We start from the raw sequence: 19,326 nt of genomic DNA on the forward strand, positions 1-19,326 counted from the left end.
CCGCCCGTTCCGGCGCGCCGCGGCCGCGCTTCCCGGGGCGGGGCGCGCCCGGGGGCGGGGGCTGCGCAGAGCTCCGCGGCCCCGCGCTCGCTGCCGGGGCGGAGGGAGCCGAGCGCGGCCGCCGCAGAGCCCCGCGCCAGCCCGAGCGGCTGCCCTGCATGAGCTCCCGCACGCCCGGCCCCTGGCGCTCGCAGCCGCTCCCGGAGGCGGGGCACCGTGGGCACGGGGAACTGACGTGAGCCCCGCCGCGGCGGCCCCGGAGGCGAGGAGGGGCGCGGGGACGAGGGACGCTCGGTTAGCGGCATTGACTCGGCTGCGCAGGGGGTGCGCTGGGGCGGCGGGGCCGGCGGGTCGGGTCGGGTCGGGTCTCCATGGTCCCCGCGGTCTCCATGGCAGCGCGGCGGGCGCATGACGCGCCCAGGGGCGGTGCCAGCGCCGGCAGCGCCTTGGCGGGGCCGCGGGAACGCGGGGCGGCCGCGGTGGGGCCGGGGGAGCGCGGGCGGGCGAGAGCGTGGGTAGGGACAGGGACAGGGATAGGGACAGGGAGCGCAGCCGTCGGCGGAGCGCCTCGGGTCTGCCGCCTCCTCGGGCGCGCTGCGGCGCCGCGCCCACCGTGCCCGCGGCCCTGACTCCGGCCTGGCTCCTCCGCCCGCCCCCGGTCCGGCCCGGCCCGGCCCGGCCCGGCCCGGCCGCCGCAGCAGCTCCCGTAGCTCCCGTTGTGCCCGGCGCGCCGCCCCCGCTGCTCCCGGATACACCGAGAGGGGCGCGGCCGGTGCTCCCTCGGGAGCCGAGGCACAGCGCGGACAGGGCTTAGCTGAAAAATTCTTGTTTAATTCCTTTAGCTGGGTTTTGGGCCAAGCTTCAGCGGTTGGCGCCTAGCTGGCGGCTTTGAAGTCACTTGACTGATTGAAAATAATAAAGCAGTTCTCTTTTTGCTCCTTGCTATCAGTTTCTGTCTTTGCCAAGAGACGGTCTCTGCTGTGCTGTGTTGAAATGTGCACTTCCAGGGCCCATAGACGTAAGCTTTACCGCCAAAGTGCAGCCATGGAAGGCCTTTGGAGCAATGTAGGATTCAGAGGCAGGGAATCTGAGCCATTTGCTTCTCTGGTTTATCTAGACAGGGATGTTTCTCGTTGCTTGGTGTGTGAGGTAGCATAGAAAACTGCATAGCCTTCAGGCTGGGCTCTGCTATTTCCTACCCTTTCATGCTGCTTGGCCAAGGAATGTCTTCTCTGCCCACCTGTCCCATTAGTCCCTGTGCCAATGTCACTTCCAACTTTAGCTTGGCCAGTTGGTACCATCTGGGGACTTGCTGAGGACTGCCGAGGGTGTTTTGTTGCATCTACAGGTTTCAGAAGCTGCAGCTATTTGCTTGTTGACTGGGGGATTCTACCAGGCAGCTTTTCTTTTTCAGAGAATGTTCTTTCATCCTCCTCATTTTCATTCTGTGTGCAGCACACTTTGTTCTCTATCTGTAATGAAAAGAAGATTGAGTTTCTGAATAGGGAAATTCTGCTTAAAATACTGTAGTTGTTTTAGCTTGCAGCTTCTCAGAAGTCTTTTGAATAGTGTGTTTTTAGTGGCTCTGCTGATTTTTCCTTGCCCTGCAGCTACCCCTGCACCACTGCTTTACATGACAGATCTCACTCTGCAGAAGCAGACTGAATTAATTTTTGATGGATTTTAGCTTGGCTTCTGTCTCTCTGTACAAACTGTGAGGAATTGTTTACATGCTGTTGAGAAGAATGTGCTGTGAGAGCATGCACATAAGTGACTGACTGGTAAACACAATGATGCAACATCATGGTCTGCACTTCTTCACAAGAGCTTCTCAACAATTTTATCAGCTCTATCATTGTTGCACTGCAAAATATCCATTGTATAAGCAAACATCTTGACACCCCTCTTGTCTGCAGATGCACAGTGAAATCTTTTCAAAGCATGCTTTTGGCACACAACCTCACATTAAGAGGCTGACCTGAAGTACTCTTTGTATTCCATGGTCCAGTCATCCTCTTCTGGAAAGCTGCTTCTGCTGAACTATCGGTCTGTGTTGTCCTTCAAAGCATTGTTTGACCAAGACTGTTCTAAAAAGTTTCATACTTTTTTAATTTTTAATTCCTGCTTCTCTGGGTTCTCCTTAGCCAAGTCACTTTGGTGTTCAAATCTCTGCCTTGGTAGAGATACCTGTGGTGTCTGCTCTGTGGTGCTGCTGTGCAAAAAAAAAAACAAACCTTGAAGATATTTTTCAGAGTCTTGAAGCTCTGTTTCTTTCACTCTGTATTTGCTGTGCCTTGAATACTGATTGGAAAGGGAGCATGGTTGCCCGTCAAGAGTGGGTGCTCATTTATGGAAGACATTTGGGGCAGAAATGAGTGTTAAATATCATGGTGAGTTACTTTGAATTTGTATGAAGCTGAGAACTTTTTTTTGGAGATACCAAGGGAGTGCAATACAACTTGGTTGGTCCCTGGTCCAACCAGGGGAGCTGCAGGTAGAGTGCATAACCTCTGGGTGCTGTGTACCTCTGCAGTACTTTTTTTGGGGAGGAAACAGGACATTTATATGGTCATTAAGGACATTATTTAGTAGTGGACTTGGCAGGGTTATGTTTATGGTTGGACTTCATGACCTAAAGGGTATTTTCCAACCTAAACGTTCTATAATTTCTCAGGATTTCCCCTCATATCAGCATTTCTGTTTTAATGGGCACTTCCCTATCTGAATGAGGCATGTTCTTTGAGTGGGAAAAGACAAGTTAGAGATTTTTAAAGGCTTCTACCTCTAATAATTTGGACATCTTTGTTTTGGCATATAAATTTGCTGTATTTCCTTGTACTTTTCAGTAGCAACTTGTCACTTGCAATACAAATAAAAGACTATGACTGTACTGCAAGAGGCTGAAGGGAAAAGTGGTAATTAGATGCTAATTACTCATGCATAATTACTCATGGGTAAATTAGTTTAAAAAGTTGCAAATTCAGTTCTTAATACTCAGGGACTAATCTTTGAGCCCTGTCTCTACACTGTGTATTTGTTGTGTCTTGAACATTGAATAGATTTAGATGTTTTCTGGTTGTGACCTGCTTGCTCATGGGAGAGGTAATTACCTGTTCAGTTATTACAGGCTGGGTACTGGGATGTTGAGTGTGTGATTTCTGCACAGGACTGATGTTTCTCAGGCTTTCAGTTTAGGCCATCATAGCCTTTAATTGCTGGAGAACAGTGAGTGGAAATCACACAGCATTTGGGAACTGCCTGTCTGTTCCTAGATTTAATACATGGAAACCCTACAGGTCTAGGGGTGTCATACAAATTGGGCTTTTTGGGGAGTACTGGTTGGATACTGATAATTGCCCTGATTTGCTGCCCTGAGTCTGCTGCTTTTCCAAGGTCAGCTAATGTTTGCTGCTTATCTGGAAGGTTGGAGGTGTTATTTTGAACCTAACTTGACTGGCACTTTTCTGAATGAGATGTGTTTACTCTTACAGTTATTTAATGAGTTTTAAGAAAATAGAAGCCACTCTTGGGACTGGTGCTCAAACAGAAAGAGAAGGCCAGGAGTACTGACTTGTAGCCATCTCTGTGAATTGGGGTTGGCTTTCCAGAATATAATGAAATTCTGAATCTGGCTTGCCAGATACGTTCCAGGTGATGGGGGGTGGTAGAGTGGAGCAAGTCTGGCTGTCATAGGAGTTCAGGAGGTCACATAGTCCAATTTTTTGGGCACAAACCACTGTCTGACAACCGACTGGGACCAAACCCTGAACACAAGCTTATGCTCTGAAAGGCATATTAAAGAAGTGAAAGGTACACTTCCAGAGCAGATGCTGAGTTACCTAATTTTCTGTGATGGATGCTCATGTCTTGGATTTATGATATCACAGGAAGGGAATAGGATAAAGCTAGCTTTGCCTAAGAGCCTGTTTGGGTACCTGAGTAGATCAAGTTGTCTAAGAAATTTGAATGGGGCATGAGTAAACATGAGCCCATGGGAGGGAGGCTACCTGGACAGTCTGTTCCTGCTCTCACCTACAGCTGAGCCTAGGGAGCTGCTGCTTTAGTAGTCCTGCAGCCTGAGCTGCCAGTACAGACAGTGGGTGGCAGATGGGGCTTTGCTGGTCAGTGACCCTTCTTGTGAGTGCCCCAACAAGCCCTCAGTATTTCTCAAGTGATGAAGCTGGGCATGCAATTTCACAATATGCTGTTTATGTGAATCCTTGATCTCTGCTAGTACTGGGTGCTTTGTCCCTGTCAGGCCCAGAAAACCGTAAGGCTGAGCTTAGGTGTTTCAAAGCTTGGTGTTAGATCCAGTGTAGCAAGTGAAATAGCTTTCAGAGAAGATGCTCACTATCCTTTCTCTTAACAGGTGTGGAGGTATATGCTGTTGTAAGGGCACCTGGAGGAGTCTGGAGCAATGCCACCACCTTCAGACATTGTGAAAGTGGCTGTTGAGTGGCCAGGTGCCAATGCCCAGCTGCTGGAAATAGATCAGGTGAGACCTGGTAACCAGGTGGGGGAGGAAAGGCACCCCAGCGTTGATACTGGAATGTGGGAAGCATAGAAATGGGCAGTATTCCTTTCTGGTTGAGAGGAACACGGCTACTGAGGACTCTCTTTCTGTTCTAGAAAAGGCCTCTTGCATCCATCATCAAGGAGGTCTGTGATGGGTGAGTAGTTCTCTGGGAATCCTTGTGGAGAAAGTCTGTCCTGCTGACAAATCTTGCTGGGTTACTGTGGAAGTCTGCTGCTTGTTCATGTGCTGCTAGCACAGTCCATGCTGCCTGCTGCTGGTTTTGGCCATGGAATGGGCTGGGGTTTAAATTGTGAAGAAAAGGATCTCCTGGAAAATGGGGGCCTTCCATTTTTATTCCAATTCTAAGTGTGTGCATTTGTATGATTTAGGGTCAGTTTCTCTGAGGATTGGCCCATCCTGCTGTTCTTGAAGTGTAGGCCTGTTCAGATGTTCCACAGAGTTGATTTAGAATAGGCTTAAGTCCCACATTGTCCTCAAGAGGAGTTTTCTCTCCTCTTTGGGAGACCTAATTTCCCCTGCTAAAGCTTTGCTTGGAAGTTCTTTTGCAACTTCCTGGGATCAAGCTCCATTTCCTAATGGACAGCTAGAAGAGGACAAAGATGCTTAATGTATCCTTCTTCTTCCTCTGCCAGGTGGTCGTTGCCAAACCCTGAGTACTACACGCTGCGTTATGCTGATGGTCCTCAGCTGTACATCACAGAGCAGGTCAGTGTGAGAGGCAGCAGTTTGTGATAACCCTGGGGGAGAGTCCAGAATGTCTTGGACTACAGTCATGAAACAATACTGCACTAATCCTTGAGGAGCAGCATCTCTGCTCTCAGAGAGATTCAGACTCAAGTGGTGCCATTCAGCAGAGGAGCTCTGCACTGTTCCCTTTGCATGCCTGGCTCTGGGGACTCAGGCACTCAAATTCAGTGCCCTCAGTGGGGTTGTGTGGCATAGGAGCCCCTTTACTGTGCATACAGATGTGCACTGTAGATCCAGCTGGGTTATTTCCCCCCCACACACTTTTCCACAGTTAAAGTTTGGGTTTTCTTTCCAGACTCGCTGTGACATCAAGAATGGCACCATCCTCCAGCTGGCAGTGTCCCCGGTAAATGCTTCCTCCCTCTTTCTCAGTAACTCTCCATGGGTGGCAGGCTGTTTCTTACCTCTTGGCTTTTCTTTCTCCTTCTCCCCCAGATTGCAGGGGGTAATTGCAAATGACCTTTGTTGTGGGCCCTTCCACGCAGTGAGGCACACACTCTTTGTTTTCCCTCCTGGCTGTGGTGTGTGTCTTTCCTTTGGATGCTCTGCCCTTTTATAGGACTTCCTGTCAATAAATCCAGTCTACAGTTTTAGTGCCTCTCCTAGATTAGGATGCTGTGAAACACCTGACAAATGAATTTTCAATGTGAGTGCGCTTAGCCTGGTTAGTTAGAAAGCAACAGTTCCAGTGACTGAATGCAAAAAATTTAAATGGAGACAAATTTGATGAAGAGGAGGTTGTTCTTGCTGAATTATTGCTATTGTGCCCTCAAAAATCACCTTTTTCAGCTTTCTTTTTATTTAACTTCTTAAACCTTTTTTTGTGCAAATTCTTGGCATAGAGCTGAAGGTGAGTAGGATTGGGAGAAGGTACTTGGGCAAAAGGGAGTTAAGAGGATATAATACTCTGTGTCTAAGAAATCTTACAGAATGTCTTGTGAATACACAAAATGAGATCATGCTTCTCTTTGAATCTGTGAGACTTTTTATCAATATTGTATTTCTTTAATGGTGTTGCTCCATATTTCTCACTCACCTCAGCGAGGAGAAAAACAGGCATTTGCTCTAACATGCAAACCAGCATTTTACTCACCTCCTGCTTGGCTGCAACTGTTGCTGAGAGAAGCCTTTTTTTAGTGTGTCTTAGACTTGCTGACTGCAGCTGATAGCAGCACTTGCTGAATGTGACTTTGCTGCTGTCTCTAGCCTGGCTCTGCTCTCCCTGCCCACCCATGGGCTTCTGACAGAATGCTGATGCTGGCAGGACTCAGCCTGCAGGTGCCTGCTCTGTAACTGGCACCATCCCTCTTTCCTGCCAGTCCAGGGCAGCTCGCCAGCTGATGGAGAGGATCCAGTCCCACAGCATGGAGGCCAGGCTGGATGCCATGAAGGAATTGGCCAAACTTTCAGCAGACGTCACCTTTGCCACAGAGTTCATCAACATGGAAGGGATTACAGTGCTGACACGGCTTGTGGAGAGTGGGACCAAGCTTCTATCCCAGTAAGTTTCCTTTATTCTAGGACCCTTGAATAAGGGGCTCATTTTGCTTGCTGAAGTGGCATTAAGCAATTTCACAACCTTAGAGCAAATGCTGATCTGTGGAGACAAAATCTTTCCAGTCATTTGATAAATCTCACGAGGCAGAAGAGGAGACAGTCATGATTTGCTCTGGAAGTTTCCTCAAGCACAGTCTCAGTGAACTATGGTACAAAGAATTCAGTTGGATTTTCTGTTGCAGTTGTTATATTTCATTGAAAGTACTTTTAAAGTCTTGATAACTTACTGTAATAACATTTATAGCTCTTCTTATATATTAGCAACTAATACATTTTTGGCACTTTTTGCAATCTTCCCTTCAGTCTCTTTTATCTTTCTGTCTTGTGGTTATGTATTAAATTTTCTACAATTCATGCTGTGCCTTCATTTTATTTCAAGTCAGGTCCCAATATTTAGAGGACAATTAACTTCCCTTTTTCTTTTCTGACGTGGAAATGTGTTTGCTCCTTTGAGTAGCCAAGTACTGATCCTGGTGATTGTGAGTCTCTGGTAGCAGGACTAGGGACTTACTGCTGCTCATTTTAATTTGTGCTTGTAACCAGGAAAAGTAAAATATCTTTCTAGAAAACAGTAAAATTATCTGCATGAATGCATACACCTTATTGCTCCCCCAGGTGCCACACTGTGTTATTAGGAGAACATGGTGACGTTTTTCTCTTATCCAGCTTGAGTGGACTATTTTTCTTGCCAGCAGATCTCTTGTAACTGAATTCTTCAATTTCTCAGTTATAGTGAGATGCTGGCTTTCACCCTGACTGCCTTCTTGGAGCTCATGGACCACGGTATTGTCTCCTGGGACATGGTCTCAATAACCTTCATCAAACAGGTGAGTTTGAGCAGAGGGGGTGAGTGGATATTATTTCTTTTCATGCTTTAAAGCCTCTCCCAGGAAGAGCTCAAGACTCTGAGAAGCTGACTACTGTCTGAGAGCACAGTGCACCCCCTTTGTGAGCTCTCACTCCCCACAAGGTGTCCTGGCTGGCAGCAGCTGACTTGGTGTGTGCTCAGATTGCAGGGTACGTGAGCCAGCCCATGGTGGATGTGTCCATCCTGCAGCGCTCCCTGGCCATCCTGGAGAGCATGGTGCTCAACAGCCAGACTCTGTACCAGAAAATTGCAGAGGAGATCACTGTGGGGCAGCTCATTTCCCACCTGCAAGTGTGAGTGTCCACCCAGCAATGGGGGGATTATGCCAATTTTATGACTACTTGTTTATTTAAAAATACATCCTCTTACATTTGCAGCACTTAAATATTATATTTTTTAAGCATTACCAATATGACAATTACTTGAACTTCAGGATTTCTAATGGATTTTTTTGAAAAGTGAGATCCTAGAAAAATATGTTCTTTGTTCTGGAAGAACTTAGGCACATGAGTGTTGAACAAAGATATTTCGCTTTAAATAACTGCCCAAGTGTGTTCAGTGCTAGGACCAAACCTGCATTTCACTACAACAACTTCCCAAAGGTTTTGCATCCAGCTGTCTGTCACTTTTACCCCTCTTTAAATTGTCTCCACTAGAATCTAAGAGCTCATCATCTTCTGGGTTTTGTCCTGCATACTAAGGAAGAAAACAATTGCTTTTCTTGCTTGAAGGGATTAAAAATTCCCTTCATTTTCTTCCTCCCTTTCCAAACAAACTGGCAAATTAATTTCTGTCTCTTAGGGCTGTTTGTCTAGGTCAGTTCTACTCTTCATTATAAAAAAGCTGCATGTAGTTGTTAGAGCTTTGAACAGGTTGGGTTTTTTCTCAAGCCTTTTAATTCTGACTGTATGGAAAAGCACTATTTGTGAATGTGATTGATGCTCTTTAATCAGGGATCAGTAGTTTAACCAAATTATAGTGCAAACAAAGTGTTGCATCAATGTCACTACGTGCTTGGAATGTTTATACATTTGAATTTGGTTAATAGAAAAGCTAAACAAGTTCTCCTGAACACCTCAGCAGCTTTGTTCTGCAAAGAGTATATGTTCTTTCAGCTTTATGATTTCTGGTTTACTCAAACACAGATTTGGTCCTTACATTGAACACACTTGTGCAGGTTTTTGAAGCAAATTATCTTTGTTCAAGACATAAACTTGTGTGCTTAAGTGCTTCCAGAACACAAATGGTCACTTAAGAAAGCATCCATGCAGGGAATATTTTGGAAGGGGAGGGGGAGGGTGAGTCAGGATTTTCTGGTGGTTTTCTTGGCAAGGCCATCAGGAGGGAACAGTTCATAACAGAGGATATGTTCTGGAAGAACATGACCATGGAAACAAGTCCAAAGGAGATGAGTTAGAAGAGGAGAAACTAACCTAAAAATTGTTCTGCTTTTTCAAAAAGCAAGCAGTGTGGTGAAAAGAGCAACAAACCCTGAAAAGGAGAGCAAAAGTGAATGACAGACTTCAGAGACCTGTGCAGCTTGGAGGCCCAAGGAGAACCTAGGATGGTGCATGGAGATTTGCATGTTGGAAGTACAGCAGATTGACCAAAATGAAAAAGATTTGGAAGGGAGCAATAGAAGAAAGAATATGGTTGTTATCCAGAGATATGTCAAAGTGAGGAACATAGGTATTTAAGCTAAAAGAAGTATTGGCTTTAGATCTTTTATAAAAAGATCTTTTATGTCTACATGTATAGTTAAATAAATAAAAAATATATTTTTAAAGATAAGTATATTCATGCACACCTACCCATTTAGGAGGTACACTGGACTTCTTCATCAGAAGAGCTTGATGCAGGAGTGCTCTGGGTCGGGCTGAGGGATAGAGTGACTTGACAGCCAAGGTCTGCCCCCAGGAAGAGTCAGAGTATTACAGGAAACAAACCCTGCATTTGACAGAATATCAGGAGGAGGACAGAAGAATAACATTGGCATTTAGAAGCTTAGTTTTGTGCAGTTTTGAATGTGACAAGTATAAGCACATGCTCTGTGTCACCTAGGAAGGGGCTAAGCACCTGAAGAAGTTCTGCAGTGAAGCATTCTTTCCCCTTAGTTCCATTTGATTTTGGTGGCTTCCGCTGGCATAGGGAAGAAAAATAACTTGCTCCATGCAAGTTCCAAGCTGTGTCCATGTAGCAGACTGTACCATAACCAGGTTTTACAGAGATAGTTTCAGCACTGGAAACAAACTGTGGTGGTGCTGGGCTGCAGTTTGCTGGGCCTCCTGGATAATGGACCTGTCAGTCAGAAATCTCTGTCAGGTTTTTGCAAGCCTTTTGAAGAGTTGGACATCATAAGCATGGGTTAGATGAGTCCTGCATGTCTGTTGAAAATGCACAACTGCTGTAGTCAGTGTTCTCATGGTGCAGGTAAAGCAGCAAGCTGTAATGTTCTGTACTGCCTGTTGCCTTACAAGCCTCCCTTTTTTGTTTCTGCAGCTCAAACCAAGAGATTCAGACATATGCCATTGCCTTGATCAATGCCCTCTTCCTGAAGGCACCTGAGGACAAGAGACAGGTTTGTTCTTGCCTTTTGACTTTAAACCTGAGTGATGGTTGCTGCCTGGCTTTTTATGCCTCAGAAATCATATTGTCTGGGCGAGCTAGACCTCAGACCTTGCCAAGAACTTAAGTGCCTGTTTCAGTATGGCAACAGAGGAGAAAAACCATCCCATTAATATTGTGTCCTGGAGCACACATCTATATTTAGGACATGCTCAGAAAGGATTCTGAAAGACCTTCAGAGACAGAAAGTAATCCTGCAGACAGCATGGGAAGTTTTTTAAAGTTAATTGTGTATGGAAGAGGTAGGCTGAGTAAACTCCTTGGGGCTGTATGTACTTAATAAAGAAACCCTCACCTCCCTCTCCCCCAAAAAGGGACCTTTCTTAAGTCATAGAGGGATATTCCTGCTGACAAACATGAGAAATGAAACACTGCCCTGCTCTGAGGAAGCTCCCAAGATCTCAGCTACCTGCAAGACGTGCATATGTGTGTATTGTGTAGCTTTGCTGTGTTAAGCCTTTCTTCTCTAGTGCCCTGTTTGTGCCTTATTCCTGGACTCCAAGCTAAATCCTGTCTGCTTCTCTTTGTGCCTTTTTTTGCTTTCTGCCAGCAGGACAAGCTGCTTAACCCACTAGACCTGCCCATCACTGTAAGTAACTCAAGCCTGGGGGCTGGTCATGTAGGGGACTGTAGGCATGTTAGCTCTTCTCTAGCTGTGCCTCCTTGTATCCTAGGGATGATGCCCACAGCCTCAGAGAGTGGATGAACCTAGGGAGAAGGGTGGGAGGACTCCTGGGGATGCACTCAGATTGTGGAGGGGAGAAGAATCAGTAGCAGGAGAATCCCTGAATGGCTTTCTGTGCACACAAGGTCATACAGATGGTCATAAAAGGAAACTGATTCTGCAAGACTGACCAGGTGAACCAATTGTAAAACTGGAAACAAGTCCTTTAGCAATCTGAATCTCCTTAAACTTACTGCAGCATGAGTTTATAGCCCAAATCTCACTTGTGCTAATGACAGTTTCATATCCAGCTGCATCCTTCTAAAGATAGAGCTGTTTGTCTGTGAAGAGCAGTCACGAAACTTCATGCTGACTGGGGACTAGACCATAAATTCTGCCTACTTTGTGACTTCTCCCTTATGGTAATTGTAGTTCAAGAATGTTTTTTGGCCTCTGCTCACTCCAGGGAAATCACCATTCTTGTTAATTGGTTGATTTGGAACCTTCTCTATTGAGATACTGGTAGGTTTTTTGCTTTTCTGCATGGCACAGAGAATGTTCCACTTTTTTCAAGGATGCAGCACCTTCAGAGAGTGGAAATTGCCATCTCAATAAATGTTACATAATTTCTAAAATTAATGGATATGCTTAATACATGAAAATAAGAAAAATCATACTCCTGTATTGGTAATTCAGCAGAGATAGTAGACTTCATAGCAAACAAAATTCCAAGGGATTTTTCACTACTTTCCTCCTCCCTTGAATACAATTCAAATGACCACAAAGAGCCATGGAGTTGTCTAAGGGACTTGGAGTATCTTCATATGAATAGAGCCTAAGAGATTTAGGATTGCTCAGCCTTAAGAAGAGAAGACTCAGGGAGATGTTATGTGTTTAAATATCTGATGGAAGGGAATAAAAAAGAGGGAGCCTGACTCCTCTCAGTTGTGGCTACTGACAGCACAAGAGGCAGTGGGCACTGCTTAAAACGCAGGAAATTCCACATGAAATGTGCACACCCACACAACATAAATATGATAGGGGTCAAACACTGGAACAGGTTACCCAGAGAGATTATGGAGTCTCCATCAGTGGAGATATTAAAAGCCTGACTGGACACAGTCCTGGGCAACCGAATCTGTTTGATGTTGCTTGAAACAGCAGAGTTGGACTAGGTGATCTCAAGGCATCCCTTTCAGCATAAATCATTCTGTGCTTCTGTGACCATCAAGCAGCAAAGTGGGCCTTACTGAGCTCAGCAGAGCATAGATCCCTTAGCAGTGGTTAGACTGTATGTGTGTTGATGCTTCTTTCTATGCTGTTTAGAATTGTTTAATTGTCTTTGTCCTTCCCACTTTTTATCTGCTTCAGTCACCTGTTAGCTCCATCCCACATACAAACCAGTTCCTTCAGAGAAAGGATTCTTTGTGTGGCATGCATGAGCAAATCCTAACAACAGAGCCTTGTCCTATTCTCAGTACTACATCTCACAAATAGTAGTAGAAAATAATGACTCAGAGGGCAGTGTGCTCTCTCTGAAAGCACCTCCTACTTCATCTAGATGCTCCTTAGATACTTTCTACTCAAGCACTGACTCACTTTGGTTGTAAGATGAGCCCTGCTGAACTTGCAGCCATTACAGCTTGGCTGTCAGTCACTGTCGTGGTTCAGGAGCTTTCTGTCTGGATCAAAAGTGATAATGGGAATTCTGAGCAAGGTTAATGCATACATTTTAGCAGACTTCTTGCTCTGTCAAGAGTGATGTTAATAGGAGCAGTTGGAAAGTCTTGGATTGCTCAGAATGTACAGCTGATTGAGTGCAATTGTCTGAGACTCCACATCTGCTCCTAATTCTCAATCTGCACTGCACAGGAATGTGAAGAGAGATCTCAGACTGTCATTTCTTTTGGACTTCTTCCAGATGATAAAATGCCCAACAGATTTTTCTTACCCAAAAGATTTTGCTTGTAGCAGCAAACTCATTATATTCACCTTGACATTAGCACTTGTGCCATTCTCCTAGCAGGGGTGATGGGGTCACTGATATGTTAGAAAGTGCATCTTCACAATTTCCAAGGAAAGCACAGATGAGGTTTTTGCAGATGAATGTGTAACTGTTGCTGGAACTAAAGGCATCTTGCATCTGCCGGGACTGTTTGTCATCATGACTTGATGTTTGGGAAACCCTCCTCATCTAGAGAAAGGAGCCATGCAGTCAAGAGGGAAACTGGAAGCTTTCTTCTAAGCATGAAAATTACTAGCCTGTATTTTTGTAAATTCAAATGCTTCTGTAAAGTGTCCTCAAGCTGACTTCTGATCATCTCTTTAGAAACTGGACAAAGGAAATAAATTTCAGAGGGAGAGTTTTTGAAAGGGAGGAGACCTGAAACCTGCATCCCATAGCTCTTGTTATCTTGGGTGTTTACCTTGGGGTAAGAAGCTGTGAAATGCTAATTGGAGGAAGCTCTTGGAGATTTTTCCTGGGCGATGCACAGTGTGCTCCCTGCTGCCATATCTCCTAACAGTGAAGTACCATTTGATGTCCAGCATTAAGCTAAATTTGCTTCTGTGCTTTGACTCTGCTAGTGGCTTTCTCCACACTAGTGATGTTCTGTAGGGGAGCCATCTATGAGTTGTGGTGAGATGCTAAATTGACAGTCTGTAGAAAAGCACTTTGTTGTGTGCCAATGCTATCTCCAATTCATAGGCTTCTTCCATTTTCTCCTCTCTGTACAGTGTGGGCTTTTTGTTTCTATTTCACTCATGTTATTTCATCTTTAAATTCCACAACAGGAAATGGCTAATGCATTTGCCCAGAAGCACCTGAGGTCTATAATCCTAAATGTAAGTATGTCTGGAATGACAGTGCTTCCTAATGTCCTCTCAGTGGAGGTTTCACTAGTGTATAGTGTAAATTCTACTGCCCTCAGGGCACTTGCAGAAAAGTGACTCTTTCAAAGTTAAAGCTTATTCAAAAGGGAGTTACCAGGATGCTGCTCTCTGCTCTTACAGAGCATTTTAATTATGCTTCTGGTGGGATATGGAGGTTCAACAACTGAATGTTTATATAGAGAGATGCACATGCAGCCTGGCATATGCCTAGGGTTAATACTTCAGCTTTTATTTGCATTCTCTTAATTTCTACCCTCTCCTTTGTTTTGCAGCATGTGATCAGAGGAAACCGCCCCATTAAAACAGAAATGGCACATCAGCTCTACGTCCTGCAGGTCCTGACCTTTAATCTCCTGGAAGAGAGAATGATGACCAAGATGGATCCCAATGATCAGGTCACTATTAGAGCTGTGTAAGATCTGATATAATAGGATGTACAAAGGGCCTTATTCCTGGGCTCCCTAGTGCTATGGAATTTGCAGTGCATGGTACATAAAGTTTCAAACTCGCCCTTCATATTGTCAGCCTTGAGACTAGGGTATGCTCATGACCATCCTGCTGCATTCTGTGGGACTTTGAGATGTAAGTGGGCACTGAAAGTCATATACTCCTTTCTTGACCAGCTGTCAAACTGGTTATCTTACCTCTATGGCAGGCACATCATTTTATCTATTTGCTTGCAGTATAGGAGGAAAACTGGGCATTTTTCAGGTGTCTGTTACTCAGCTCTATTACAGTTTTTAAGGAGAAATGCCATAGCATTACCTAAATGCCTAGAAATTGCCTGTAACTTCTGTAACTTAACTTGCAGTTAGAGAAAAGTGCAAACAAATATTTTGCATTACCCACTGTACTGAAACTTGCCATTTTGAAATGGATTGCCTCTTTGTGCAAAGTGCTTATGACCCTTGGCATCTCTCTGTGTTCATTGTGTGAGCTCTGAGGAGAGATGCAGGAGTGCGCAATATGTGAAAATACTGCTGTAGTGATTGATCACGTCACCATTTCCCTGCCTTCTGTCCTTCAGGCACAGAGAGACATCATATTTGAGTTGAGAAGAATTGCATTTGATGCAGAGTCTGACAGCAACACCGTCCCTGGCAGCGGAACAGAGAAACGCAAAGCCATGTACACCAAGGACTACAAGATGCTGGGATTCACTGTATGCATCTAGACTGTCAAGGCAATCTGAGCAATCTCCACAGGAGTTGTGGGGAAATAAGGAACAGAAATAGCTGTTTCCTTTACCTTACTTTGGTATCTGAGTTTAGAGATTCAGTTTCACTCACGCTCCTGGGGAAGATCGTTATGAATTTGCTGATGGGTTAAATGCAGGGGTTCATTAGGCACTCTCTGGAGGTATTTCCTTACCATATGCACCAGTGCTATGAAGAATTTGGAACCAGCCTCTCCTCTAGAAAGTTCAGATAGCATTGTCAGCAGGTATTCAGATGTGAGAGAGTGCTTGATGGACAGGTGGTTTAAAATTCATTCAGAAAAGGTTCTCACACAATTCCTTTGAGCTAATTTGTTTGGATTCTTTCTACACACTCTTTTCACAGAATCACATCAATCCAGCCATGGATTTTACACAGACTCCCCCTGGGATGCTGGCATTGGACAACATGCTTTACTTGGCCAAATTTCATCAGGACACCTATATCAGGGTACGTGAAGCTGCTGATTTTTACAGATGCCAACACCTCAGCAGAAGCTCTTCTTAGTGTGTGTGGCATCCTGTTCTTGTAGATTGTTCTGGAGAACAGCAGCCGAGAAGATAAACATGAGTGTCCCTTTGGACGCAGTGCCATTGAGCTCACCAGGATGCTTTGTGAGATCCTGCAAGTTGGGGAACTCCGTAAGTACCATTTACTACCCAGCTTCACAGGCTGCTGGGCTGATGCTTCTAGAACCTAATATTCACAAGCATTTGTACCTTGATCTCATTTCTGCCATGTAAGGAAAGGACGAGCTTGGAGTTAGCACAGTTAATGTCTGAGTGATAACATCATTATCAAAATAAAGTAAGAAATTTTGGTGTGTGCACTCTGGTTCTCCTGACAAACTGATACAAGCAGAAAGCTTCGACTTCCCAGAGCTTCAGAAGGGTGCTCTATTAAAAAAAATAATCTTGAAACCACCATGAACTTGGGAAAAGTTTGTTAGCTCTGACAGTTGGAAAACAGCATTCTGAGAAAATTAACCACTGTAAGAAATTCCACCAGAGGAAGGTGGGAAACACTGCAAGCAGTTATTTTGGGGGACCAGGATGAAAAGGGCATGAGTCACAGAGGTTTGCATGGTGAAGTGTGGGGAGAATTGCTGTTATCAATAAACTATCTATGGGGTGACAAAGTATTGAAATGTCTTAATCTCTTGGAGTAAATACTATTGCACACCATCAGTTGTCTGTCACTGTAGTGGACTTTAGTTACTCCTAGTACCTTGTGTCCAATATGCTCACATGGCTGTGGTTTGTTTCTTTCTGAAGCCAATGAAGGCAGGAATGACTATCACCCCATGTTTTTCACCCATGACCGTGCATTTGAGGAACTGTTTGCCATCTGTATCCAGCTGTTGAACAAGACCTGGAAAGAAATGAGGGCGACAGCAGAAGATTTTAATAAGGTCAGGGTGGAGAAGAGATATTTTTGTAAAATCTTTGGCAGATCAGCACATGTTCACTCAGTCTGTATATTTGGTTAAGGAGTAGGGCACAGATTATGTGACAGGGCATTGGTATGGGCTGTAAAAGAGGATGACTCAACTTTTATTTGAATGCCCTGAGGTCCTTCTTGGTTCTTGTGGATCTTCAAAGTCACAAGTATCCTGATACTCCTGGCCCTGGTTATCCCATGTCAGATCCTTGCTGCCACTGAGCTGTGCATTGATACTCTGCTGCCAACAAGAACGTGACTTGCTTTTCTTCCTGTCCCACCTCTTTAGGTTATGCAGGTTGTTAGGGAACAGATCACAAGGGCTCTGCCCTCTAAACCAAACTCCTTGGACCAGTTCAAGAGTAAACTGCGCAGCCTGAGCTATTCCGAGATTCTGCGGCTACGCCAGTCTGAGAGAATGAGCCAAGATGACTTCCAGTCCCCACCTATTGTGTACGTGCCTAACAAAAACAGTTGCCTTCTATCCCTGCCATTATCTCCATTTTCTGCTTACTCTTCCATATTTGATTGCCAGGGAGCTGAGAGAGAAAATCCAACCCGAGATCTTGGAGCTGATAAAGCAGCAGCGCCTGAACAGGCTTTGTGAGGGAAGTAGCTTTAGGAAGATTGGAAATCGCAGAAGACAAGGTAAGGGGACAGTGTCTACTGTATTTTTTCATGTGAAGAACTGTAGCAAAAAAGATCTAATTAATTAATCTGTCAGCAGGCATGTTGCCAGAAAGAAAAGCTGGTTACTTGGCTGTCCATATCAGCCAGTAGTTTGGATGGCACAAATGTGCATTTCTAAGAATACAGCCATCCCCTCATGAATAAGAAGCTGTGCTGAGGAGCTGGGCGAGCAGATGGATTGGGTGGAGAGGCTCATAGTGACTGTGAGACCTTGTGTGAATGATCTTGCTCAGCTTACCCTTGGTGTGTGTTCCAGAAAGATTCTGGTATTGTCGCCTGGCTCTGAATCACAAGGTGCTACACTATGGAGACCTGGAAGATAATGCCCAGGGGGAAGTGACCTTTGAATCTTTACAGGAAAAAAGTAAGTCCTGATTACAGGCTGTGCACTCTTCTGTGCTCTGCTGTCTAGAGGCTGAATATAATCCTAGCTAAAGATGAAAGGCACCAGGCTGAAGCCCTGACTAAGGAGATACCAACTTTTGGTCCTTGCCCAAATTCTTAAAATCTTGGAATTACTTGATAGTTCTTTTTTAAAAGCCAGCTGCAGGGATGTCTTCCTGGTAATGTGTTTTGGAAAACTGCACTAATGAGCTAAAAAACAAACAGTGTCCAGTTGCAAAGACAAAACAAAGTTCTGTATTTTCCTGGATAGGATTGCTTGTTTGGGAGTTTTACTTTTTCACTGTTAGTTCCAGTTGCAGACATCAAAGCCATTGTCACAGGGAAGGATTGTCCACACATGAAGGAGAAAAGTGCACTGAAACAGAATAAGGCAAGTGCTCCCTTTTCACTCTCATTAACATCTAATGCTGTTGTGTTTGAGATTGAAAGCAAGCAAGAGGAGTGAATGATCTCCCCCACTGCAGGTGTGCTGTGTACAAACCCCAACTCTTGTCTGAGCCCTTTCCTAGTGTTCCTTTGTGACTGCGAGGGGCTGTAAGCATGATTGTGCTGTAGTCTCTTCAGAATTGCTCACAATACCAGTGTGAGAAAGTGTACTGAGCTGCAGCAAGGCAGCTCTCTCGAGGTGGCAGGCAGAAGGTGCTATAATGTTCTGTTCAGCTGGTGAGTGAAGGATTCTTTTCCATTTAGGAAGTGTTAGAATTGGCCTTCTCCATATTATACGATCCCGATGAGACCTTGAACTTCATTGCACCTAATAAATATGAGGTAAGAAATGTAGTGGTTAAATAGTAGAATATATAGCAATTAATTTCAGAGATTAAGAAGGATCAGTTGCTTCTCATTAGAGACTCGAGCAGGCTGTCTCTCACCAGGTTCATTCCTAGAATATGTTGCTGATGCTTTATATGAACCATCTTTTTCCCCTTAGTTATCTTTTCATTTAAAAAGAAAAAAAAATCCACACTAATTTCTCCTAGCCTGCACTGCTTGTTTTTCTCCCTATGAGGCCTAGAATAGGTTTACTTTTTTCATTTGTTGTGCCACAGTAGAAACTCTTGTCTTTCTAGTACAACCATGGACTCAGACTTTGCTCTAGGCTTTTAATTTCCATTGGAAATGGAAGTGGGCACTGTTTTAGAGCTGGCGGTGGGATTTTTTCCCTACATATTAACTCACTCCAGTATTTCCTGTCCTAAAGTTCTCTAATTTTTGCATGGACAGAAAGAATCGACACAAGGTGTCATTTATACCTGGAGTCGTGAATGACCCCTTCTTTTCCACAGTACTGTATCTGGATTGATGGGCTTAACGCCCTCTTGGGGAAGGACATGTCCAGTGAGCTGACCAAGAGCGACCTGGACACGCTGCTGAGCATGGAAATGAAGCTGAGGCTCCTGGACTTGGAGAACATCCAGATCCCCGAAGCGCCGCCGCCGATCCCCAAGGAGCCGAGCAGCTACGACTTCGTGTACCACTACGGCTGAGGGCCCCGGGCCCGCCGGGCCGTGCGGCCGGGGCCGCCGCTCGCTGCCGTGCCGCGGGCTCGGCCCGGGGGTCCCGGCGCCGCCCGCCTTTTGTATCGGTTCCAATAATAACCAGTAGCGCTCCTGGCCGCCGCCGCCTCCGCCTCTTTCCGCCCTGCGCGGAGCGTCACCGCTGCGCGCCCGCCCCGCTCCGCCAG

The 19,326-nt window shown here is 45.2% G+C and overlaps 1 protein-coding gene across 5 annotated transcripts; it reads left to right on the top strand.

Moving 5' to 3' along the window:
- Window positions 1–67: 67 nt before the first annotated feature.
- ELMO2 (engulfment and cell motility 2) lies at window positions 68–19,257 on the top strand. Of its 5 annotated transcripts, none has more exons than XM_054516630.1 (22): window positions 68–262; window positions 4,370–4,495; window positions 4,630–4,670; window positions 5,170–5,242; window positions 5,580–5,630; window positions 6,604–6,785; window positions 7,569–7,668; window positions 7,851–8,002; window positions 10,209–10,287; window positions 10,885–10,923; window positions 13,792–13,842; window positions 14,163–14,285; window positions 14,918–15,052; window positions 15,453–15,557; window positions 15,640–15,748; window positions 16,382–16,518; window positions 16,837–17,000; window positions 17,083–17,195; window positions 17,494–17,601; window positions 17,930–18,016; window positions 18,337–18,410; window positions 18,929–19,257. In XM_054516630.1, the coding sequence occupies exons 2-22, from the start codon at window positions 4,418–4,420 to the stop codon at window positions 19,127–19,129; spliced, it is 2,202 nt and encodes a 733-aa protein (XP_054372605.1). In that variant the 5' UTR covers window positions 68–262; window positions 4,370–4,417; the 3' UTR covers window positions 19,130–19,257. The 5 variants fall into 5 exon arrangements, with proteins under 5 accessions (XP_054372605.1, XP_054372603.1, XP_054372606.1 ...); XM_054516628.1 differs by having other exon boundaries at window positions 69–324; XM_054516631.1 differs by having other exon boundaries at window positions 69–324; window positions 10,888–10,923.
- The last annotated feature ends 69 nt before the right edge of the window (window positions 19,258–19,326 follow it).

Source organism: Molothrus ater, chromosome 17 (genome assembly GCF_012460135.2).
Source record: "Molothrus ater isolate BHLD 08-10-18 breed brown headed cowbird chromosome 17, BPBGC_Mater_1.1, whole genome shotgun sequence".
Lineage (NCBI taxonomy): Eukaryota > Metazoa > Chordata > Aves > Passeriformes > Icteridae > Molothrus > Molothrus ater.